This window comes from Eulemur rufifrons, chromosome 7 (genome assembly GCF_041146395.1).
Source record: "Eulemur rufifrons isolate Redbay chromosome 7, OSU_ERuf_1, whole genome shotgun sequence".
Taxonomy (NCBI): domain Eukaryota; kingdom Metazoa; phylum Chordata; class Mammalia; order Primates; family Lemuridae; genus Eulemur; species Eulemur rufifrons.
Genome location: NC_090989.1, coordinates 275,219,038 through 275,246,126, shown reverse-complemented (window position 1 = coordinate 275,246,126; position 27,089 = coordinate 275,219,038). Strand labels below are relative to the sequence as shown.

At 38.2% G+C, this 27,089-nt stretch overlaps 1 protein-coding gene across 1 annotated transcript in view; it reads right to left on the bottom strand.

Moving 5' to 3' along the window:
- Window positions 1–27,089, bottom strand: part of RABGAP1 (RAB GTPase activating protein 1) — a 143,743-nt gene that overhangs the window by 15,889 nt on the left and 100,765 nt on the right. Inside the window, exons 14-21 of the mRNA XM_069476753.1 lie at window positions 24,171–24,284; window positions 19,363–19,437; window positions 15,810–15,935; window positions 15,071–15,214; window positions 13,237–13,278; window positions 12,850–12,978; window positions 912–1,004; window positions 373–483 (exon numbers count right to left, since the gene is read on the bottom strand). Of these exons, the coding sequence (XP_069332854.1) occupies window positions 373–483; window positions 912–1,004; window positions 12,850–12,978; window positions 13,237–13,278; window positions 15,071–15,214; window positions 15,810–15,935; window positions 19,363–19,437; window positions 24,171–24,284 (834 nt within the window). The remainder of the gene's footprint in view (window positions 1–372; window positions 484–911; window positions 1,005–12,849; window positions 12,979–13,236; window positions 13,279–15,070; window positions 15,215–15,809; window positions 15,936–19,362; window positions 19,438–24,170; window positions 24,285–27,089) is intronic.

The following is a 27,089-nucleotide window of genomic DNA, read 5'->3' as shown; positions in this document are numbered from 1 at the left end:
CAACAGGCACGAAATATGTAGGATAATAAAATCTCTTCTTGTCTAGGGGGAAGTTAAGGAAATTATAATGATTAAATGCTACTGCCAATTGTGATAACCTAAGAACTAGCCAAAAGGTCTCTCAATCAATTCGAGGGAAAGGAGGTCAGGGATTGTGCGTACAACGAGAGAAGAACGTGGTAAGGAGGGCTGAGTGAGAGAACCGATAACCCTGAAGGAGAGGAGGGAAGTAATGCTGACAAAAGCAAGTTGTACCATAAGAGGGAAACTTTGTAGGTTACTAAAATAACAAACACTAAAATGAAAGGATTTCACTTGATTAAGAGACAAGTGTTTCGGTGTGACCTTTCCCTTCAGACGTCTCAGACTTACATTATCCAGGTCCTTCCTCAGTGCAATCTTGCTCGTCACCAGCTCGTGAGCTAAGTCATCATTTTCCTGTTCCAACCTCATGTTAGCTTCTTGTAGACGCCTATTCTCCCGCTAAAGGGTAGAAACAAACCAGTTACAGACACATGAAAATCACATGGAAATGACAATTTCCCAAGGCTAAACCTCAAAATGAATTTCCATATCTTATGGATATAATAAGATATGTGGCTGGTCCTGATGTGTTTCTAAATCAACGATTTCTTATTTTCTATCTCCATAAAGAAACACTTAACTGATTTAAGTGACTTGTCAAGCAGCTACTTAACTGTGACGCAAGGCCACTGAACTGTAACCAACTAGGCAGCTGGTTTGAAGCAAAACAGATCTTGCTTTCTCATTTGTAAACTCAAACTGAATCTTCAACCCAGAAACAGTGTAACTGAATTTTAAAAGGAATGTATAAAGCTAGCTACAGGCACGATTACATGAAATGAAAGGCTGGAAGCTCCTCACATCATCTAGGCCATAAGAAAACGAACCTCAAATCGCTCGATGGGGTCTTCTTGTTGGGCCTGCTGTTCCCTCATGGTGTGATATTCTTTTTCATATTTTTTCAACTTCTTCTGACTAATCTGTAGGAAATCATAGCACAATTAAGAAGTATCAGAAAGTGGTGGGTACTTCAGTGCCTATACAGAGGACAAAGACTCTGGTGATCTGGGCAATCCAGTCACCATGGAAGTGGTGTTTCCTATTTTTTTGGAATGAAATCATCAAGAGTGGGGTGTAAGCCAAGAACCCAAAATTCTTGTTCAATGACTACTGTGTCCAGGGTTCTGTTGGAGATATTTGGTTCTTAATACTTTAACGAACACCCTATAGATGGCACCTCCTATGTAAGTTCTGGGTCCTATTGGCCCTAATAATAATAAGCTGCCATCCTAGCACATACCAGCAGTGCTGCTAAATGCTTTAAATCTGTGACCTCACAACACCTGTACAAGGTACACTATTATCATCTTCATTTTATAGGCAAGTTAACTGAGGTATCATGAAGTTGGTTATGTAACTTGACCAAGTTTACTCAATAAGGGACTGGCAGATCTAGGATTTGAGCCTAGGCGGTTAGACTCCATCCAACCAAGTTGTAGCCACCTCACTATCCTACCACCTCTTTATCTCCTTTCTTCTCTAGTAGCTCCTTCTGTGCTGCCTTTAAATAGGCACAATTCTCTCTGCCCTTAAAAACACAGCTCTGTTGACCACTCCACTTAGATCCCCTTTCACCCCATCAAACTACTGCCCTTTCTCTCAAGCCTTTTCTTACCAACCGTTGCAAACCACAGGCCTATACCTTCATGTCCGTTGCTTCATAATCTCTCCCTCCTTAATCTCTATAAATCAGGCTTTTGCTCTGATTACTCTATAGACAGTACCCTCTTGAAAGTCACCCGGGGTGTTTTACCCTGTCCAGTGGATCCTACCTCTCCCAACTAGACATCAAAACTCCTTGACTTTCATGCTTTAACATGATCAATCCACTTCTTTTTCTTCTAGAAAATATTTTCTCCCTTTATTCTCTTGGCTTTCCTTCTACCTCACAGGTTTTTCCCCTCTTTACTGGCCAGCTAGCCCCTTCTCTTTCTTCAGTCTAAAACCGTAACTAAGGTCCAAGGGCATATCTTTAAGATGCAGTTTTTTCTTCGTTTGATTCCTTCTTCCAAACTGCTAACCCATTCCCTATGGTGTTTTTTAAATTACATTTTTTAAAGTTACGAGATATAATAGAAAAGTGATAAAACTGATATGTACAATTTAAAGTATGATGATAAAGTAATATTCATCCCTTCTCGAAGCTTCAACAATCAGCATTAAACTGCTGACCTGTAAATCTGCCTGTTAGGTCTCCCGGTCCAGGTTACTAAAACTCTCAGAGCTAGTATAGTCCAACTTCCCTATTTCACAGATGAAGAAACTGAGATCTAGAAAGGTGATGGAATACGCCCACGTTTGTGGCACTCTGGTGCCAGCGTTTCCAGTTCCCTGTTCTGTTATGCCCTTTCAGTCTTACTTGAGCTGCCTGGTGTTCCTCTCCCACTGACTCTGTGAACACCTCCCCTAGTTGGGATCTTACAGCCCTGCTTTGATCAGAGCTCGATTCCTGGACTTTGGCTCCTGCCCAAGGGTGGGCAGGAAGGAAGACAGCACCATGCTCTGGCTAGTCTATAGCAAGATGCCTATCCAACATTTGGGGTGAGGCACAAGCTGAACAGTAACATCTTTAAATCTAGATCTTCTGTGGTTTAAGGCCAATGCTGGGGTAAACTTTTATTGTGTACCTAAGTGACCCACAAAGAAAACACCTAAATAAAATGTCCATGTGGTCTGTAAACGTTATAAACAATCCTAATGGATCAATAGTAGAGGAACATAAAATAAATGAGGCTTGTGGGCAGCACATACTTCATCCCAGTGCTCTCTGCAGTGTGAGTGGGAAGGGACAGCAGCAGGTATGAGGCTCCCCCAGCACTTTTAAAAAACCAGTTGACACCAAATCCTCTAAAACATTTTCACTCATCTTCAGGATTCAACTTTTCATTCTCATGCTGGGATAAGGAAGAATTAACATTTTCCCCATAAATATACATTTTAAAGGGCTGACTACAAAATAATTTCTTCTATATTTCATTAACCTGTATCATAACTGCCTTATCTTCACAGAAAAAAGGGTTGATTCTCCTTCAGCACTGTAGTAACAGTTAATGTATGCTGAATACCTGGTAAATGCCAGAACCTTTACACAGGACAACATCTCATTTGTTTCTTACATTTTTGTGATAGGCTATGGATATTTCTTTTCACTTTCCCCATGTTTTCCCAGTTTTCTGCATTGAGCATGAATTATTTTTATAAATAAGAAAAATAAAAATGCTGTTTAAAAATCATTCTTATAATTATCCTGGGCTTCTCTAAAACAGAGCTGTGATCATCTCTCTAGCTAATGCTCTCCCTTGCTTCTGAATCAGTCCTCAGAGGTCACCTCTCAGGACTGGGCACACACAAAGCTCCGCCATCTTCCACAGAGCTTGCTGGTCCAAAGTTCTGACTCCTTTATCAGCTCGGTCTCTTCCCATTCTTCAGCCTCACTTGTTCTCAGTCTCTCCCCTCCCTCTCGCCTCCCTTAAATACCTCATCCTCCATTCTTACCACAAACACAAAATAAATAAAAACACCATAGTTCTCATGGGTTCACAGTTGATGCTGACTTCTGTAGCATGGATGGCTGCACACCAGAGCCAGCCAGCTCAGGCTACCTCTGAGGCACCGAACCCCAAGACAAAGACTGCTGCCTGACATCTGAATGGGGAACCAGGAGGTGCCAGCAGCAGAAGCAGCAATTTAAGCCTCCTTCTGAGGCTGCACCCAGGACAGACCAGCATCTCTCAGCCTGTCTGTCAAATAATCAGCGTCTTCTTCATGCCAGAGCTGTGTTTCACTCATTGTCCCCTGCCCATGCAAATAGGGAGTGCCCAGAAATGCTTGCTAAATTAATGAGAAAGGACCCTGGTTTTCCTTGCATTGACCTTTCTTCTAAACGGAAATGGCATCCAAAGTGAACATGCAATGCAAGCCTATTCTTTCTGCCTAGATAACCTCCACCTGGCTCATTCCTATTCACCTTTCAGATCAGAACTCCAACACCACTTCTTTTAGCAAACATTCGTCCCCTGCCGGGCCATGTCTTTTGGTTATATATGAGTATTCTCATAGCATCAGGTCAATGCCTCCATGGCACCTGTCCAAGTTTACAATTATTAGGTGCCTACTTAATTGTCTGTCTTCCCAATAGGAAACAGGCCACATCTGTTTTGCTTACCACTGTATCTCCAGAATGTAATTGGGACTCTAACCAGATGTTGAACAAATCAAAGCCAAAGTCCTTCCTTTTAACCCAATAAGGATGTAGTAAGGGCATTTTTTTTATCCAATAGTTGAGCACTACAACAATGTAGTATTCTTTGCTGGGCATTAATGATATGAAGACATACACAGATCCCAATATGCAGACTCCATGTCTCCCAATAGGCAGAACTCCTATTTGTTGTGAAATTCCCAATGCCTGTCACATAGTAAGCATGAAAATACCTAATGAACAGAGACTTCAAAGTCCAAGATTCATTTTGTGTCTTACTTATAAGAATAACATTTTAATTGAATTCAGGAAGCAGGGGAAGCTACAGATTCAGCCCCAGAGCTCTGAATCATACCCACTGTTAGCCAACTCCTATCAGAAGGCTTTGGAAATCACAGCTTCGCACATAGAGGTATTTTTGCCCTCAAAGAAGATTAAATTTGAAATTCTATCCTTGTTCTGTTTAAACATACTTTCAGGGGGAAAAGAACCCTAACAAATTCCTAGGGTAAGATGGGATTTGTAATTTAGGTAAAACCAATTTTATACACTGTTGCAATTAGCGCAGTGATTTTTTTTAAGACAATAGAAGTTTATTTCTCTTTCATGCAAAAGTCCATGACACACACACATACATACATACATACATACACACACACACACATATCACATTTTCTTTATCCACTCATCAACTGGTGGGCACTTAGGTTGATTCCATATCTTTGCAATTGTGAATTAGTACAGTTATTCTTACCACTGTTTAGAGACAGTACCACTTTGAAGGTCTGTAGAGACCCATGGTTTCTCCCCCCAAAAAGAACACAAAAGCCAACTTCCCCTCTCCCCCCACAATAAAACATCCTACATACCATTCCAGAGGGCTCATGGGCCCCTGAGGCCTAACCATGAAGAAACCTTGAATTAGAGAGAAGGTAGAAACTTGATGCATGTCAGTTTGATATTTTGGTAGAAGTACAAATTCAGTCCAAAACACCACTCCTTTGGTCACTCACTTGTCATTAATCTGTCACAGGAACTGGATAATGTGTTTTCTTAAAATCTGTGCACTTGGCCTGGGGAAGCTGGTCTCTGATCAGCCTCTGCAGCAGGCAATGATGTCAAGGCCCACACAGGCGGAGAAAGAGTGAGAGTGAGAGTGAGAGTGGCTGTGACCTGGACAGGAATGAGGTGGTACAGCCTGACAGCTAAGAGCTCGGGCTTTGCAGGCAGATGCACCAAGGCTCTGCAACGACTTACTGTGGCACCAAGGACAAGCTGCCTAATCTCTCTAAATCTCAGCTTCCTCATCTGTAAAAATCCTAACAGTCTTTATAAGGATGATTGTTATGAGGATGAACCTATATAAAATGTAAATCAAGTGCTCAGAACAGTGCCAAACACACAGTGAGGTCTTTTCAATAAATGGTAATTATTACTTGTTTTTTCTGGCATCCTGTCCTGAATCAAGAGACAGAGCTATCTTCTGAACGCGTGCTGCAAGCAATGGGCCATTTAAACAAAGTCTATTTAACACAGAAAAGCATGAAATAGGCTGTCTTTGGAAGAGGAGCTGATTTCCAAGTCTGGCTTCAAAAAGAGTTGCAAAGGTCATAGAATCCCTGCTGGGCTGGAGTCATAGTAAGTCCAGTGAAGGTGGGAAGCTGAATGTTAGCAGCTCTGCATAGTGAGGCTGAAGTATGTTGTCTGGGTAAGTGGGTGAATGGTGGCGGGTAAGAAGAGGTCTGGTACGTTAAGGAGATCCTGACTCCAAAGTCCTATTGTTTTGTGTGGTAGGATTAACAGGAAGCTAAATAAAGATATCTGTCACATGTCCATTTTTCTGATTAAGAATGCTTGGAGCGGGGACTGTGATTTTCATTACTGATTAAAAGAACCTAAAATTTACATAGGACTTTAAAGATAACAAGATGCCTCCATACTTACTATTTTATGTAATCATCAAAACAACTTTCTGAGATGGACAGAGCAGGGATTATTTCCCTCATTTTACAGATGAGAAATCGAGACCTAGATAGGTAAAGTAACTTGTCCAAAGTCAAGAACCCAGTGTTAAGTGTCAACACCAGCATAAGAATGCAAATCTGGGGCGATTCTTATTTCTTATTTATCTCTGTAGCCTGCTTAGTACTGAGCAGAGTTCCTGGCACAGAAGAAAACCTATAAATGTTTGATAACTTGGACTGACGAAAGTACTCTGGATGCATGGGCAGAGGAGGTCAAAACAAGGCAGGCCAAAAAAGCCCTGGTGTTTGAGGGATGTGACCAACAGCTATATCTAACTCACTCTGTTGCCCAGGCTGGAGCATAGTAGCCGGGTCACAGCTCACTGCAGCCTCAAACTCCCAGGCTCATGTGATTTTCCCGCCACAACCTCCCAAGTAGCTGGGACTACAGGCATGTACCACTACACCTGCCTGGCTAATTTTTTTCATTTTTTTTTTTTTTTTAGAGATAGGGTCTCCCTCTGCTGCCCAAGCTAGTACTTTAAAGGCATCATCTTACTTCTCTCTTACTACAACCGTGCTGTGTTAACCTACCCTGGGTCACACAGCAGAGGCAGAGCCAGGGTAAGAGCCAAGGTCTGTGGGACTCCAAGGCCTGTACTCTTAATCACTTGAAAGAAACATTCTATTTAATTTCTGAATAGTTCATACTCAAACTCCTTCAAAGATCACAAAACAGAATTAGGCATTCTGGTTCTACCATCAGAGTATTTTTCAAAAACGCAAGAAACAAATTAATAGCAGAGAACCCAAACAGATAAAGACTAAGGGAGACCAGCTTATTAAAATAAGAAAGTGGTGTCCACTACTGCCCTTTTGACAGCTGGCAAAATTCAAGGTTCATTACAGAGGAAGAGAGCACCCACTCAGAAGTTTCCTCATAAAATCCAATTCTAAAAGGTAGGAAACAAGCAAAGAAATAAAACTACAGTCTGACCTAGTTATAAGGAAAGCTGAACTTAGCTACAGTGTATAGAGAGTAAGTTTCAATTCTGACACAGAGACTGAGTTACTCATCATTATATGACCAAAAAGGGACCGATACCTAATGGCTCCTGTCCCATTCATTCAATCCTTCATTTACAGCATAGCACAATTAGGAATTGACTTCACAGTCTGAAACTCCTGGGACCTAATCCCCACTTTACCACTTACCAACCTTATACCCTTTGAGAATTTACTTCAATTCTCTAAGTCTAAGTATACATCTCTCTAAAATGACCTCATATGGTTACTGTGAGGATTATTCCACTATTTTAGGGCACTATGTAAGACTCTGTGAATGCACCAATAAAGACTGATGAGCTCATCGCCCTCATAGAGCTTACTTAAATCCTAATACATATTGACTGCACAAGTGATTTGAAAAAGGAATGAACTTCAAATTAGTGTTGGTTTTAGTTCACGAATAAAATTATCCTCCAAGGGCAAATATTCCCGAATGTCAAAAAGTTTTGTTCCTCCCCGAATAGCAAATGGTTATGTTTATATTAATTTGGAGATATTGCTATTTGGTTTTTGTAATAATATCTTTTCTTACAAGTAGTTTGAAGTCTGGCACATTCACTCATTCACTTTATGTTTGAAATAACAAATTCCAACGAAACAATGGTACAGAAATTCCATTTCACCTTAAGCAAGATTCTGTAGCAAAATGGTCAAGTCTTTAAGTCTGATCTAAGAAACTCAGTGAGCTATCTCCTATAGCATGGTTCCTGTTTCTTTGAAACTAGCCTCACATATCTGACTTGTTCTCAAAAAACCCCTGTAATAGACATAGTTTCCTTCTCATATTTCCTAAATCAAAACTTTCAAAGACCTAGGAATTTATTTTTTTTCCACCCCTCCACCCCCAGATTATGTATACATGGCACAGTTATGAGTATGGAAGGCTTGTGGGAGCTCCCAGGACCATTCATGATCTCCTGGAATAAGCTATTTAGAGTGGAATTCCTTTTAGATCTTATTTCAGAAGTGGAAACAATCTTTCTATCTCAGGTCATCGACCCATAAAAGAGGAGACATTCAATGAACAGCTGAGTTGCGATGTATGTTGTTAAATTTTAAATTAAGAATAGGGGATTTAAACTCCTCAAGAAATAAATACACTGCTTCAGAATCATAATAAGCTCACTCTATAGAGAAAGAGGGAGAAGAGGAGAGGTAAAAGGCCTGAAAAAAGAAGTAGAGAGAGGCAAGTAAGGACAGAGAAAGATACATAGAGGGAAAATAAGACCCACGGGCACAGAGAAGAATACAGACCTTTATGGGCAATACACCCATCTTGTGGCCATTTCAGATATTGCCACACCATATTTAATTCTTGTTGCACTTCACAGTAAGAAGAGGCAGTGGAATGGAGTGGAAAGCATTGGTAACATGGAGTGAGAAGGCCCTAGTTCTACTAGGATTCCTGTCATTGTAAGGCCAATACCACTTGGGTAAGTCACTTGACTTCTATAAGCCTCAGTTTCTACACTTGATTTGTTCTATGTACCTCACAGGGCAAAAATAAGGAAAAAATAAGATGCTTGTAAGAACTATACAAATACCAGAAATTACAATAATATCATAATGTTAAAACACAACAATGAGAACAAAAGTAGCTATGTGTTTCCTAGACTGGCATGTCAAGCCAAGTACTACCAATTCCCACAGCTGACTCTTGAACACCACAAGGGTTCGGGGTGCCGTTGAAAATCCACGTATAACTTTTGACTCCCCAAAATCTTAATTACTAATAGCTACTGTTGACTAGAAGTCTTACTGAAAACATAAATAGTCAATTAACACATATTTTGTCTTTTATATATGCACTATATACTGTATTTTTACAATGAAGCTAAAGAAAATATTAACAAAATCATAAAGAAGAGAAACATTTACTATTCATTAAGTGAAAATGGATCATCATAAACATCTTCATCCTCATTATCTTCATGTTGAGTAGGTGGAAGAGAAGGAGGAAGAGGAGGGGTTGGTCTTGCTGTCTCAGGGGTGGCAGAGGCACAAGAGATGGAAGGGGAAGCAGGAGAGGCAACCATACTCAGTGCAACTTTTATTGAAAAAAATCCATGTATAAGTGGACCCATGCAGTTCAAACCCATGTTGTTCAAGGGTCAACTCTACAACTGAATAATAAATCGAGCCACAATTTGAAAACAATTAAAAAACGATGGAGGCCGGGCGCGGTGGCTCACGCCTGTAATCCTAGCACTCCGGGAGGCCAAGGCGGGTGGATTGTTTGGGCTCAGGAGTTCGAGACCAGCCTGAGCAAGAGCGAGACCCCATCTCTACTAAAAATACAAAGAAATTATCTGGCCAACTAAAATATATGCATAGAAAAAATTAGCCCGGCATGGTGGCACATGCCTATAGTCCCAGCTAATTGGGAGGCCGAGGCAGTAGGATCGTTTAAGCCCAGGAGTTTGAGGTTGCTGTGAGCTAGGCTGATGCCACGGCATTCGCTCTAGCCCGGGCAACAAAGCGAGACTCTGTCTCAAAAAAAAAAAAAAAAAAAAAAAAAAGATGGAAAAGGATTTCATTGAGTTGCACAGCAAATGTTTCCTTTGTAAATTCTGCACCAAAAAATTCAAAAGCTTGTTTCGAAACCATTCACATACCATGAACTCCCTTTTCCATGTCTAAAGCGGAGTCCAAAACAACAGACCCTCACGTACACTCCCTGTGCTGACTAAGATACTCCTACCTCATGCAAGCCACAGAATGCAAGGTTCATAATGCACTTGCCAATGATTTTTCCTAATTTTGAACTGGCAAATTACACTATGAAATATCACTTTCCCAATAAATGGTTCAACTATTGTCTATATCTCCCTCAATATTTTTTGGTATTAATTATAGCTGCCACAGTACAACTAATTATCACAAACTAAACTGTACACACCATATCTCACCTTTTGGCAGAAAAATCCCATTCTCTCCTGTCCTGGTAAATCTGCAGGCTCTCCATGCTGTGAGTCAATTTCAAGAAAAATTACTATCTCACCTGAAATAATGTGCAAATAGGGGGAATCATCCAAAGTGTACCCCAAACATACAAAGTTCTCCAGGGCTAAAAGGAATTACATATCTAAGCAAAAAATATAGTGCTATGCAGACACAATGAAGGCAGCCTTGTCAGACTTAATTCACTGAAAGCATAGGTAAGAAAAAAAAAGACATTAGACACCTCCCATCTGGACTATGGAAATAAAGGATCCATATAATATTAAAGTGTTTCAAGCTAATGGAAATTCAAAAGGCAAAACCCCTGGCCGGAAGCTATTTTTAGGCTTTGCCCAAATCCATGTTAATTCTTCTTTGTAAATCACTTAGTAGAAACTCAACAATATATTTATTCAACCAGTATTTATATACCAGATCCTGTTCTTAGTGCTGAGGATTCAGCAGTAAACAAAAGAAATAAAGTCTTTTTTGTTGTAAAGCCCCCACTCCAGTGGGGGAAAATAAGATAGGGTAAGGAGATAGGGGTAATAAAAGGTTGGGGGGGGGAGGCTGCTACTTTATATACTGTATTTAGAGAGGAAGGCCTCTCTGATAGTTGAGCCTTTTATTGGGTGAGGTGACAGTAAAGCCTCACAGACATCAAGGAGAAAAACATTACAGGCAGAGAAACTAGCCAGTGCAAAGGTCTGAGGAGGCAAACATGCTCGGCAAGTCTGAGAACAGCACCAGGGTGTTTACAATGGAAAGAGCAAAGGGGGAAAAGTATTAATAGCAGGAGGTGAGATCAGAGAAGCTGCCAGGTCCAGGCCTTGTGGGCCACATACATGTATATGACTGTGCCAGGCTCTGTGGGCCACGAGATTATGTACACGATTGTGCCAGGACTTGTGGGCCATGGCAAGAACTCTTGAGTTTTATGATGAGATTAGAAGCCAGTACAGAGTTTTGGGCAAGGGAGAGATGGGATTGATAAAAGCCTGGGCAGGGTCCACTGTAGAAACAGGAAATGATGATGATGATGGTTAGGTTAGGGTGTTAGTGATGAGGGTGGTGATCAAAGTCAGGATGTATTTTCACAATAGGCTTAGATGTGGAGTGTGAGAAAGAGAGGAGTCAAGGATAATGGCAAGGTCTTTGGCCCAAGCAACCAGGTGCCACTAATTGAAATGGGAACACTCAGAAAGGAGATTTTGGAATGAAAGAAATCATGAGCATCCTCTTATGTGCTGAACCAAGTGGAGATGGGAAGAGTGACTCAAAGAATCTCAGAACTCACTTAGTTTTATGCTCTGTGCAAACCCATTCTCTTTGAAAATATTACTGGAAAATGTTTGATATGTGCTTGAAAAACCAGAGAGGATGTAATTACAGTAGTAGCCATTGTTTCTTGAACCATTAATTACCAAATACTATGTTAAGCACTGTATATACCATATCCACTATGTCTTTTTTTCTTTTATTTTTAAGGGTCTGTCTCCTTGAGTGGAGAGACAGATCAACTCACTCACTCACCCACCCAACCACTCATTCACTTCCCCATATCCACTATGTCTATGTGAGCAGTAAAACCTACACATGGTTCCATATTCGCCTGGGATGTGTTGTATCAGTTTACACACACTAGCTTTGAGCTACTCTGTTTCAGGAATCCAGGCATTCCTTTATCTTAAGTTATTCCAGGTATTTAAAAGTTTCTCAGGTTGTATTTTATTTAGCTTCTCTGTGTGTTAGAAAGAAGGGTAGTCTGAGTTAGCTCAGTCTGACATACAACTAGAATCAGAAGTCCAATATTTTGCAGATGAGGAAATTAAGGCTTAAGTAGGTGAAGTAACTTTGAATTCAGATCTCTCTGATTCCAAGTTACTGCTCTATTTTGTAGATAGTAAAGCTTATCCCCTACTACCAAATCTGCTTTGACACACTGATCCTAGTTCTTATTCTCTGGCATCAGATCAAGTAAATATGACAGTCTTTTATGTACTCTATAAGAATCTGAATACAACTATTTATTCTGACCACCACTTGCCTCCACCTCTAAATTCCAAACTAAACCCCCTCAATTATTTTTTTCTTTAAAAATATTTTACTTTATTATAACATGAACACAAAGAGATCCTATATCTGTTTACTTCAAAAGGATTGTACAAATCATAAATGCCATTTGAAGTGATAAAATTGATTGAGTTTTCTTCAGTATTAGTAGTTTCATTTTAAGGAATTTCTGACCCTAAGAACAAACGCTAAAAGTTAAAAGCCAGCACAGGAGAAATCATGAAATCTGAGTTCTGGCACTAACTAGTCTTATGATTAAAGGGCTACAGCCTCTTTGTGTTTTGGTTTGTCTTCAAAATGGGGATGATAATACTTTTCGTAGAGTTCAAGAAAAAGGCAGCCAATGAGACTTAATTCATAGGATATAACATATATGAAAGTATTTTGGGGAAAAAAGGCAAAAGTTATACAATACAGAAGAAAATATTATTACCATGATTATGTATTATGTTAATAGTTTGGGAATACTGAGGCACTAACTGAATAAAAGAATCTTAATTAATGCAAAAATCATTTTACCTTCATGTTGCAAGCTAATTCCATTAGTTTTTTTGCATTTTCTTCTGACCGATATCTCTTAGGAAGCTGAACCCTGAAGAACTTCAAGGCACCTTCAAAGTCTGTCAACAGCAGGTCATCCTTGGAAGTCTTGAAGAAAGTAAGAAGACACAACCACATATAGGAAAAATGTTTGCTATGAAGATGAACAAGAAGCATTTTATAACCCTGGCACTTTTATAATACCCAGAAGATATTTCTTAGCTTTGTCAGAGCCCCCCCTACACATAGCCACTGTCAGGGACAATGAAAGAGAGTATTGACTGCTTAGAATGAGATTAAGATCAATATACTGCCAGTGCTGAACAGGGAATGCCAGGATAACTCAGCTTATGAATAAACGAGTACCTTTAATAATCCAAGGGCGACATTAAAAATAACACTTATTCCCTAAAAGAGAAAAGACAAAAAGAACAATTTCAGTGTTTGTATATGGACTAGTATGCTACTTGTTCTCAGAATACCCCACATTTTTAGAGAAATTGTGGAAACTTAAGTAAGGAAATGCATTATTTCAGAACTGTCCTGAAAAATAAAAATTGTAGGGCCAACACTCAAAAGCGACTAAAAGTAGACCTAGTTTCTCATTTTTCTGAGAGAAGAGCTTTTCTTGGCCCCTTCTCACATTCAACAAGAAAGAATGCTTCTCCAAAGTATTCCATGCTTCCGAAGCAAAATATAAAGTCATGGTCTATCAGTAAATAACTCCTGGTGGACTTTTCCTTTACCTTGTGCTGTTCCAATCCATGTACAGCAATCACTCAATCCATGAGCCCAATATTCCAGAACTGAATCTGCTCAGGGATCCCTCCAATCTGCCTTCCTTCATCTAACCATTCCAGGAATCAGGGGGGCAAAGGACAAATGAGAGAGGGACTAACCTCTGCTGACCAAGTTACACTGTTAAAGTTTCTGGGCCTCAGTTTCCATAACTAATATTCTCACAAGGGTTTTTCTGAGATAATTAATTGCAAAATTTATGTGAATTAATTAGCATAACACCTGGCTTTTAGTAACTATTTAACAGATGGTTGCTTGTAATAGTGAAAAACTAGATACAATTTAAAGGTTTGGGATTAGAAATTTGTTACATAAATTATAGCACGTCCAAATAATGGGATACTTGGCAGCAAGAATAATTAATATTTGATAATGTTTATTTATTCTACTGTTTCTTAGAGTATCTCAAGCTGGGTGGTAGATACAAATTCTTTATGAATTTTTGTATGTTCTGAGTATGGCATAATTAAGACAAACAGAAGGAAATTATGGATGTGTATGTTCAGGTATATAAAATAAAAAAGATACCAAATAGTATATATACTATAATCATATTTTAAAATATATACGTATAATATTTCAGATAGAAATTATACATATACATATGAACACAAAGGCTGAAAGACTACAGACCAAACTATTAAAAGTAGGTAACCACTAAGAAGTGGGACTAGGAGTATTTTAAATTCTTTTAGCTTGTATTTTCTATAGTTTAAGTAATAAACAGATATTATTTTTATAATTAGTTATTGTTTCTTAAACGTACACTGCCCCCACCCTCCAACCCCCAAAATCCCTGAACTATGCCATGGCAAAGACTGTTATTTACTCCAGTATCTATTTTCTTGTTAGTAAATTCCCAATTTTTAGCAAATTCCTAACTGGCTTAAAAAACAAAATCCCTCTTATAGCTAGATGTGGTCATATAATTAAGACCTGGCCAATAAGTAAAAATGCTGGGTGGAACTTCTGGGAAGTCTCTTTTAAAAAGAGGGATGCATCCTCCCCCATCCCCTAACCCTGCTGGCATGAATACAGATATCATGGCAGGAGCTCTAATGCACCATAAGAGCCATACTCTACGGAAAGGCAGGCTACTGCAAATCTTCTGACTTCTTTTACATGAGAAATACTTTTATTTTATTTAGTCACTGTTATTTTGGGATTTCTTTATTAAATACAACTAAACCTAAGACTAACTAATACAAATGTCTAACATAGTATATATTTCATAGCAGAGTGTATCTTTAATAAATATAGCTTTAGCCCAAGGAAGAGTCATTTAGGCCTCCATTTCCCAGCAATGAAATAAAATAACTGAGAACAAATTCTGCTTTGACAGAGTTGACACATGAAGTACACTGGAAACAAAAGCCAAAGTGCTGTGACCTCTGATACATACCTCACATAAAAGCAGGTCGATGATATGAAAGACCATGTAGAGAGGGAATTTTGCAGTGAAAAGCGTAAGAAACCACTGGGAGGCATACATGTGTGCTTCAAGGCTTATATCCAGGAAGTGGTTGTACAGGTCAGGAATGTATTCCTGAAATAGCAAACCAATTAGTTCTGGGCACATATGCATCTGTCAAACTGCCACTCAGGAGGCTCATAAATCTACCAGCAATAGGCCAAAAAAGTCACATACTTAATGTTTTTCTAAAAATCTCCAAAGTGCTCAGAAGAACACTTATCATCTGGTATTAAGCTGGCACTCGGCTCTCTTTTCCAGATCACAAACTAGCTCTAAAGAAAGAGGAATCCCCAAAATGGTGACAAGTGTTTGGGAAGCCAATTTTCTTTCCAAGTTAGAAAAATGTTTGGGGAAGTTTGTTTCACCTATGAGAATCCTAACCAGTCAGCTTCAGAGCCTTGGTGAATACTTCTTGACTGAGTTCCCTGTGCAAAAGGCCAATACAAAGTCATCTGATCTTCTGGATGTTTATCAGCTCACACCCATCAGGTTCACACATCGTTAATCCTGGCATCATCATCACATAGTGAGAAATGATAAAAATAAAACCTGTCCTTAACCATGGATGGCTAAGGCAATTATCACTGCTCCCTGGCATCATTTTATCAATCTAGCTTTTCCTAATCCTATACTCTTTTGTCAAACATAAGCTAGTTTCTCTTCTTACCTGCATGAGGCGCTCCAACTGGTAAAATTTGCAATGCAAATCTTCAAAGTTTTGCTTGAAAAGTTCCCTGAGGCCATAGTCAAACATGATCTTGACCAGAACACTGAATGCCTGTTCTTCAGGCATCTGTAACAGATAGGCAAGAGGGGGAGGGCAGGTGGAGGGAAATCACAAAACATACTCAAGTATGTTAAATTCGTTTATTGGTACAAAAGATTAAATTCGTCTTTTTATTGTCTTAGCAGAAAATTTAGTGCTATGCAAAAATTTGCGTCTGAAGTTACGTTTTATAACATTCATTCACTCAGCCAAGAAATAGTTAATGATGCTTACTCTGTGTCCTCAAGGAGTTTCCATACAACTATTATACATTAAATGTAATATGAATTAGACAGAAAGATCAGCAATAATAAAGAACAGGAAGTTTTTATTTTGTCTGCCTGAGGAAGTCAGGAATAGGTTTGAAGAGAGGACAGAATTTGAGCTAAGTAGGAATAGGCTGATACACAGTGTAGGTGAGACTTTTCTTTAACCATTTTACCTGTCTTAGCTGCTATTCATTCTAGTAAAACTATTTCTCTTCCTCATCGCTGTTAAAAACATAACTTGTTACAGAAGAACTTTATACATTCTAAGGCTTGCAGTAATGCTTAAGATGCTTGCAGTAATGTTAAAAAGTACTAAAAAATTCTCTTCACTTCTGTTTACAAATGCTATCCATTTATAACAATACCTATATCTTCCAAAGCTTTATGGAAAAACATTTCCCTGAGAAGCTGGCAGGAAGTCTAGTTTTCAAAAAAGGAGGAGGGGGAAAAGCACTGGAAATGTTATTTACGGCTTGGTGTGACTATAGCAAGCCTTTAGAATAGTCAAGATGGTGGACAGGCTTCTGTGGAACAAGATAGAGGTGGGCTGAAGAACACAGAAATCACTGAAAATAAGGCAGAACTAAAAAGCAAATCAGATTAAGTAACAAATGAGAAAAGCACAGCAGATTATTACTGGGAAGGTAAGGGTATTTGGGGCAAAGACCAGATCTTTGAAGCCTTTGTCATGGAAAGCAACTTCACTTTGCTACATGTGAGGGAGACTGGCCTGACCCACAGTGGTGATTCTGATGCTAGGTAGCCCATCTCTCCTCACCCTAAAACAAGCATTTTGGCAAGCAGCACAAAGTTGAAAACAAGCCATCGAGGATTTGATCAGAAACTCATTTTTAAGGGGTTATGATACTTAAATAAGGATAAATGTCTGATGGCTGAAGGTAAGAACAAAGATAAACCACGTAAGTTGTGAGACTTTGAGATATAAACGTTGATTAAAACAAAGTAAAAACTTAACCTCTTTTTAATGTCAGAGCTTTATCATATATTCACATGACTACCAATACGAACAAGCTAGGTTCACAGTTAAGAAAAACCAAAGTAGTTTGTATACAAGTTAAGCATCCCAAATCCGAAAATGTGAAATGCTCCAAAACCTGAAACTTTCTGAGTGCTGACCTGACGCTCAAAAGCAATGTTCACTGGAGCATTTTGGATTTTTAAATTTGGGATGCTTAACTGGTAAAATACAAATATTCCAAAATCTGAAAAAACTTGAAATCCAAAAACACTTCTGGTCCCAAGCATTTCGAATAAGGGATATACAACGTGTACTGCAACCTACACAAAATGGCTTAATACCTTCGACAAGCTTCTCTTGCTTAAAGAAGCAATATCCAGACTCTCCGACCTGCCTCCACGGCTGTCCCTAGCTCTCTCCCCTACTCACCATCACTCAGGTTGTTCTAGTCGCACTGCTCTTCTTTCGGTTCCTTCCATATGCTCAGTGTTTCCTGTTTCAGAGTTTCTATATATTGTACTATTTACTTTGCCACTAATGTTCTACTCCGCACTCTCTTCCTTTTAAAATTGTTTTATTATTTTTATAACATTAAAAAAAGTTAAATGACACAGAAAAATACCAAAGAAAATGATACCTCTTCTCATTTTTCAAGTTGTACCTTAAAGGTTACCTCCTCAGAGAAGCCTTTAATCTAAATAAGCTTCCCTGATAATTTTGCGTCAAACTTTTTTTTTCTTGAGACAGGGTCTTACTACGGTAAGACAGTGCAGTGGTGTGATCACAGCTTACTGCAACCTCAAACTCTCAGGATCCTCCTGCCTCAGCCTCCTGAGTAGCTGCGACTATAGGTGTGCACCACCACCCCCAGCTAATTTTTCATAGAGACGCGGTCTCACTCTTGCTCAGTCTGGTCTTGAACTCCTGACCTCAAGTGATCCTCCTACCCTGGCCTCCCAAAGTGCTAGGATTACAGGCATGAGCCACTGCACCCAGCCTGCATCATACTTGAATATACCTTCATCACACCATTGAAATTAATAACCATAGACTTGTGTAATTATTTAAAGGTTGCTGGATTCACTTGCTCTGTATCCATAAGGATTGGGGCTGTGTCTACCTTATTCACCTCTGATCTCCCGCACAGTATACATAGACCATAACAGATACTCAAAAACTCTTTGCTGACATCACCTGTGTGGTATTCTTGCCAAGCATTTTAAATTGAATCATGAGAAAAAACGATAAGACAAATCAAGAATGTGGGACATTTTATGTGATAAGCTGCCTGCATTTTTCAAAACTATCAAAATAGGCACAGAACACAAAAAAGGCAAGAAGGTAATTTAGAGTAAAAGAAAGTCTTGATTAGAAAAAAAGCTATAAGGAACTCTACGGAGTAGACAATTGGGGGAAAATTGAATGTGGATTGTGTATCAGACATTACTGAGTCAATGTGGAATTTCTTGGATGTGATCGTGGTATTATGGTTATGCTGTAGAATGCCCTTGTCCTTAGAAGGCACATGCACATGCTCAAGTATTTAGGAGTGAAATATTTTGATATTTGCTACTTACTTTTAAAAAATAATTTCAAAAAACTTTCTGGAGTAAAAAATAAAATGTGTACATATGTGTATGTGTGTGTGTAACAAAAGAAAAAAGAGATGCAGAGAAAGAAAAAGAGAAAAAGCAGTGTGGAAAATATTAATTGGTAAATCAGGTAAACAATATTTATGTTAACATTTTTTTCAACTTTTATATAGATTTGAAAGAAAATCAAAAAGTTGGAGGGCACAGGTCTTTGCTGAGCAAATGAATGAACAAAACGGCACTCAAAGAAAGCCAAATTTTCTGCCTTCCTCCCACTGGAATAAATAAATCCCAAAACAAATGTTAATGACAGTGGCTACTTTAGAGAAGATAAAATATCCCCAAGGGTCCGACCAACACTAAAGTTCATCCAATCATCCTAGTAACAAAAAGGAAGTCTATCTTTGTACTAGTTTTCAACACTGCCATTTATTCTCATCATGTTTCTCTTCCATGATGACATTAAAGTTAATTTAAGGAAAAAGTCTCTAGATATAGGAGTTAAAACTCATGTCTAAGAGTATGGCCAAACCCAATATAAAACCATGCTCAAGCCTAACAGTATGAGCTGAGGCAGGCCATGTGTAAGTCATAATAGAGACCTAATTACTCACATGGAGAAGCAGCACAGCAGCAAGAAATGACTGTCCCTGGCAATAGCCAATCTCTTCATCATACACGGAATAAGCCTGGGAAAAAAACCACAAGGAATGTAAATGAACATAGCCACTCGTGGGCCAGGGCAGCCCTATAGGAATATAAGGCCCTGGAGGATGCAACCCACACCCCATTGGGACATTTTGATGGACTATGAATGATGCCAACACTTCTCTCTAATCTCAATTTTTTCTTTACAGTAAATAGAACTGTCACCATGATACTTCCTGTGGCCAAGGAGTGGAGAAGGTCAAGCAAAAACCACTTTAGCACTAAAAAAGTGTTCTCATATTTCCTTGTTGTTCATGCTGTTCCTTCTGCTTGGGATGGTCTTTTTCTCTCTTCTTTGCCTGAAAGAGACACTCTTCCTTCACGCCCCAATCTTATTCCAACTGCTCCAGAATTAACTCCTCTCTTATCTGTGCCTCTGTGGTAACTGCTACACATGCATGGTGATTATAGCACTTACCACACTGCATTTTAACCGTCCGTCTTCTGCACTGTATTGTGAGCTTCTTGAGAACTAGGGTGATGTCCTATTCAACCTAGCTAGCACTTCACATGTGGCATCCACTTACTAAACACTGTTAATGTTATTCATTTTTCTTTCTGGGAAAAACTCTCTTGGCAAAGACACCAGAATACAATTTTTTTCCACAATACCAGTAATAACATTTCTGATAAGAGGATTGCTCTGAAACCTCTGTGGGTTCCTCTGGAATTACTGCTTTTATTTTTCTTGGCAGCAAATGATTACTACCCATCTCCTCTGAACATTATCTTGAATAGAATATTGACATCTAACATTCCTCATGGTTAACTCTTTGATTCTTTAGAGTTCTGTTTTTATGATTAATATATATAGTTCTCACATAAACTATGGTAGAAAGAGAAATTCTTACAGATTCAAGATGTTATTCCCTGTTTGACAAATTTATTTCTAGTGAAACTCCTTTTTTTCTCCATTTCTTTTTTGTGCCAAGGTTCCTGTGTGTCCCAAGAAAGAAATTTAGAATTGAGTATGTTTAGAATTTATCTCTTAGCAATAAGTGATGCCAATGTTTATCAAATAATGAAGTTAATATATAAATGGGTTTTATTATTTAATACCGTTTGTTGAAACTATAGCTTTTAAAAACACAAATATTATAATTACACTTCCATAAATTTAGGCAGAATTTAATGTAACCTTCTTATACCTCCTGATTTCATCACAGCTTATCTGATAAGAGAGCTACAGAATGAGAAACATGTATGCTTTCTCCAAAGACAAGATATGCAAAGAGGGCTTTGGAAGTAATCTGTTTGTAATACAATGACGTTATCACTTTCCACCTATCAAATTAATAAAACGTAACAAATGTTAATGCCAATGTTGTTAAGACTGTGTTATAACTGAGTAGTAATATATGCCAACACAGCTCTTTGGAAAGCAGTTCGGCAATGTCTTTGAAGTTATCCATAAATAGTTTATTAGTTACAAAAGACCAGAGGTTTTAGAGTTAGTCAAAGTTGGGCTTAAATCCCACAACTGCTAATATCTAGGTCGAGATCTTGGGCATGTCACTTATATTCTTTATTTGTAAGATGAGAATAAACACAGTATTAATATCATAGACTTAATACATTATCCTCTTCAGTCCTCTCATTTAAAGTGCTCAGCACATAGCATAACAAATTATGTAATAGGATGAAAATGTATTGAATTTCTACAGGTGGAGAAAAGAGGGCATCATATTTTTCAGGCTGATGGAAGAGATTAAAAGAATGCATACAAGCATGAAATTACATGATATATTTGGGAAACGTTTGGAGTATAAGGTTCATTCACGTTGACTGCAATGAAACATGAGGAAGGCATTTCACTGATTCATCAACACTTATTTTTAAATCTTTTAAAAAAATTTTTATTTTTAATTATTATGAGTACCTAATCGTTATATATATATATATTTACAGGGTACAGGTGATGTTTTGATACAGGCATACTATGTGCATTAATCAAATCAGGGTAATTGGGATATCCATCACCTTAGGCATTTATCATTTCTTTGTGTTAGGAATGAACAATCTAATTCCACTTTTTTAGTTATTTCAAAACATATCCTAACTTATTGTTGATGATAGTCACTTTGTTGTGCTATCAAATATTGTTCATTCTATTTGATTATATTTTTGCACCCATTAACCATCCCCACTTTATCCCCCTTTCCCCCACTATCCTTCCTGGCCTCTGGTAACTGTCACTCTACTCTCTGTCTCCATGAGATCAGCTATTTTAATATTTAGCTCCCACATATGAGTGAGAACACGTGAGATGTGTATTTCTGTGCTTGGTTTATTTCACTTAACATAATGTCCTCCAGTTCCATCTATGTTGTTGCAAATGGCAGGATCTCACTCTTTTTTATGGCTATATAATATTCCATTATGTATATGTACCACAATTTCTTTATCCATTCATCTGCTGATGGACACTTAGGTTCATCAACATTTAATGAGCACCTACTATAGGCCAAACACTATGCCAAGAAATGATTCCCATCCTTGAAAACATCACAGTTCAGTGGGGAAGTTAGACAAGTAAATCAATCAGAGCACAGTGAGAAATCCAATGTGGCTAAAGCGTAAAATATTTGGGGAAGAAGTAACAAGGAATAAGCCAGGATACATTATAAAATACAGGGCTGTCCGGAAAGTATCCAGCCTGGCTGGACAGCCCTCATATCTTCAATGCTAAGCTAAGGAATCTAGGACCAGAAAATGAGGTTTCATTTCATTCTATGGATTATAAAGTAGCACTAAAGGTTCTTGTGGAGGCCACTGAAATGATCCAATTCTGGGATAAACATGGAGCAGATAATGAACAAACTAGAACCCAAAGGCAGGGAGACTTTCAAGGCAGCTTTTGTAAAAGTGCCAGCAACATAAGATACTGGCCTGTACCAGGGCAGTCCAGGGAGAAGGAAGTGCGGCTATAAGAAACATCAATCATATCTAACTCGACCTGGACAAGGAAGGAAAAGAAAACTGACAGAAATAATTACACCTTTAGGAGGACAATAGCATGGGGGGAAAAGGAGGACTGTTTTTAATTAAAAGAGATACAACAACTAAATGTAATGTGGATCTTGTTGGATCCTGATTGTAACCAACTGTATAAGGACATTTAAGGAAATCTGAATGCAGCGTGGCTCTTAGATGGTATAAATGGATAATGATCTTACTTTTTAGAGATGCACAGTGACGAATTTAGAATCATGAAGTCTAATATTTGCTTTGCAGTACTTCAGGAACAAGACAAAAAGGGACAGATGAAGTGACTATGACAATATGTTGATTAATATTGAATTAGGGTGGGGGATAGATATAAATTCATTATACTAATCAACTTTTGTGTATGTTTGAAAATTTTCATGATAAAACATGTTTTTAAATGAACTCTATTTTTAGAACTCTTTTGTTTGCTGTACTTGACAGACTTTGACATGGAGACTAATTGGCAGCTGGAAACTTAGACCTTGAATTAACGTAGATCCAGGAATATGTGTGCAGTGGTAACAGCTGAAGCTTTGAGGGTAGAAGATCATGCACAGAGACAGTGTAGAGCTAGTGGAACTACCAACTAAGCACCTGGGGGAAGGCCTCTGTTTTGGGGGAAGGCCTCTGTTTTGGGGGCAGGCAGGGAGAGAGAAAATAATGAAGGAGTTGGTGAAGTCACGAGAGAGTGACAGCATAACCAGGAGAGTGAAATGTCAAGAGAAGAGAGCTACACAGAAGATCATGAGCTAGGAACTACAGTACAGTGGGGTCAGAAGTATATAATGAGGGACCAGAGGCAGTGAACACAGGGTTTCTTTCCAAGAAATTTTGCAGTAGGTGAGGGATTGCTGGAGTGACTGCTTAAGTGGGGAAAAAAATTGAGAAATAGCTAAAAAATAAATAAATAAATAAAAGGATGATCAGAGAGGAAGATGACAACAGAAATCATAGCTTTGCAAGTCCTATGGAAAAATTAAACTTAAGAAACATTTCTCTAAACTCTAATTGCCCTTATAGTCTAAATTGTCTAATTTATCACTGGTGAGCCTATCCTTTATTGCTATCCTGTCCTAAAACTAGCTGTTAGTTTTTCCTTCTCAATCATAATATATGAGTTCCTTAAGGACATGTCTCATGCCTTGCCTGTACTTTTTACATAGCAGATGCTAAATAAGTACTTGATTAGTTTTGGTGGGGGGCGTGGGGGGATGGGAAGACTGAAGACCAGTTCTGAGGACAGATGAAGATTGACAAATTCTGGTCCCAACTTCTCCTTCGACAGCCTTATAGTTCTGATGTACCAAAGTCCATTTGAAAATGGATTATTGAAATTGAACAGACTATCATTTCTTTTATAGTTTTCACGTACAGACCTTTTGACAGAGATCAGTATTTGCCACTATTTTTTATGCTGCAGTGCTGTAGGTCCACCTGGATGGGCATCAGCACTTCCCACTTTTGGATGGTAACCTAGGTACCAAGTTTATCACTTATAATATGAATACTGAAAAGCAGTTTGCAATGTTAGAGGGCTCAGAGGCTCTTAACATAAAAACAAATTTTGAAACTCTATGGAGCCAGGGGTCTGTCATCTGAAAATCCTGATTAAAAGGGAAAAAGAAACCCTACCATTTTATTTCTAATTATTTCCTGTTCTTTATTGAGTCTAAAATGGTATTGTTACCTTTTAATTTATAAAATCTGATTTTTTTATGCGAAATACCTTGCATATTTTATATAAAGAATCTTGTCCATCTCCTCCTGTGTCCTTAAAGTAGTCATGGGCTGGGAATGTCCTGTTAATATCCCGGGTAATAGCACTGTCCTGGGGAGACTCCTGTGAAAACATGAGGAGGATTAGTTAGGTCAATCATGTAAACACTTGTTCAGGTGTATACAACAAGGTCTTTTCATTTACATGCTTTAAAATATTGCAAGGACATACATATACATATGCACAGCCATAGTTGCTGCCTCTTTACGGACCAACCACTTAAGCAAAAGCCAACATAAAGAGGAAAAAAAGATCAAGAAAAGTAACTTTTTTCACTCTATACACTCCATGTTATACTCTATCCCTACTGCAAAGAAGGGCAGCTGGTGACCCTTCCTTTGTAAGAGTGAAAATGTGCTATTCAAAATTGATCTCCCACAGGAAAAATACTCAACCTAATCTCAAAAGAAGGAAGTGCTCCTGTTAGAAAAACTGGGTAAAAAAATTGCTGCTTTATAATTGATCCTTTGGCATGAAGCCCATGTGGTAGTTCTCAAATGGAAAGAAATTTCTTAATTGGGTTTTGTCTTAGGGACAAATGGCATAAGAATGCACACAACAATCTACTCAATATGAAACAAGACCACCAAATGCCAAGGGATTCCAACAGACTATGGGAAAATATCCTTTGCTTTTTCCAAAAGACAAAAACTGTTTCCTCTTCTATGAGTTAACTAAAACTGAACAAATATCAATAATATCAGCAATCCTTCATAAAACATACCAACCACTCAGTTATTTCCAATACTTTCCCTGTTAAATTTCATTTGCTCACACACTTAAAGAACTGGCACACAGAAGCATGACTTTCTATTTTAACAATGCATTGTCTTCATAGCTGGGACAATAAAGTTGATTCTCCTTGGTGAGAATACATCATAATCAGAACACCATCCAAGAGCCTGACAGTCGTAAGTTTTATGAAGAAAAATGAAAGTGATACTCTTCTCTGGTCTAGGAATTTTTCTAGCCTTTCAGGTAATCATGTTCCCAGGGCTATGAATATTTTATAGTTGTGGGATTTGAACTGACAAACTTTAAAACCTAGGCTCTTTCTTAACTAGTAAACTATTTATACTTCCAAAGACATTGCCAAATTGCTTCCCAAAGAGCTTTACTCACCTATGTTAACACTAGTTATTAACACAGTCTTAATAACAATTAAGGCAACTCAGAACTGTCACCTTGGATTTTTTCCTTTTGATCTCTGACAAAAGGAAAAAATCCAAGGTGAGACCTAAGTTCTAAGTTCTACGATGGCAACTTCTAGGTTATATATAGTACATGGAGGAGGACCTGAAACAGAGCTGTGGACTGGGGGTATCTCCATGTACCGAGGAGAGCAAGCACACAGAATTTGGGGAGGGCAAGGTGGCTAGAACTATGGGGAACAGCACTGGAGAGGAATAACGTGAATGGAAGAAACTGAATTCACACTCTGCAAAGAGAAGATCTCCAGCTTAGTGATCATTTGTGGAAGCTAAAACAGCGAGAGAGAGAGAGAGAGTTGTAGAGGTATCCAAAAAGGGTCCCTATGAGTCATGAATCATAATTAAAAAATGATAAATGGGACACTTCATCAAAATTTTAAAATATTACTGATCCAAAGCTACTATTAAAAGCATGAAATGGTAAGCCACAGACCAGGACAATTCAGCATATATAACTCTTAAAACTGATAAAGAGACAACCAACCAATTAAAAAAAAGTGGAAGGCGTATAAAAGATTGAACAAATACTCCACTAAAGAAGATACAACACATGGCAAACAAGCACTTTAAAAGATGTCAACACTATTAGTCATCAGGGGAATGAAAATTAAAACCACAATGAGATTCCCCTCATATCTACTAAATGCTTAAATTAAGAAGACCCAAGATACTAAGTGTTGGCAAAGGGACAAGAACAACTAGAACTCCTGTACACTGCTGGTGGGAATGCAAAATGGTACAAATACTTCGGAAAAAGTTTGGCAGTTTCTTATAACATTAAATGTATACCTGCCACACAACCCAGTAGATTCCATTCCTAAGTATTTACCCAAGAAAAATGAAAATATAAATACATGCAAAGACTTGAACTCAAATGTTCACAGTAGCTTTATTCCCAATAGCCAAAACTGGAAACCAGTAATTCATATGAGTTTACTCTAGGGATTCTATAAAACAACAGTGGAAGCTCTGAAACAAGCTAAAAATGACAGACTGCATTTTAAGACAAGCATGAAGTTTAGAAAATTAGATTGAGCACTGAGAGGAATATGGAAAGTTCCAAAATATTTTATATCAGTAACAGCCAATCATATCAGACTGATGGAGAAGACAACCTAAAAAGGATAGTTATTAGAGATATATATGATTTGGAAATTCAAATTCACGTAGGATAGAAAAATAACAAAAAACTGAAAATGTTCTATAACTGGTCAATTCTCATGAATTTGCCATCCCTTATCTATTGATCATGGGAGTAGTCATCAGAGAATCAAAGGGTAAAATGCCCGGGGTCAATTTGAAAATCACACTGAATTTTTGAGGCCTCCAAGAATGATAATATTGCTTGACACTCTGTGAGAAAAAAAAAAAAAAAGAATGATAATAAATCAAGGAGTTCCATGTGAACAACTTGCTTAACATATTTGGTCTTAGGAAATATGCTGAAGAACTTGGAATAAATCCATTTGACTTGCCAGAGGTCAAGCCATAAAAAAATGACCCAGAAATTCTAACAATGACAAATTCAGTAAATTCCTATCAGAATAATGACATCATTAAATTTGAAAAGGTTCTGAAAATAAAGCAACATTATGAATGATCCCTTCCTAAAAGAATAAAGCAAAGAGCTTTTGCAAAATATCCAATCCAAGGGCTT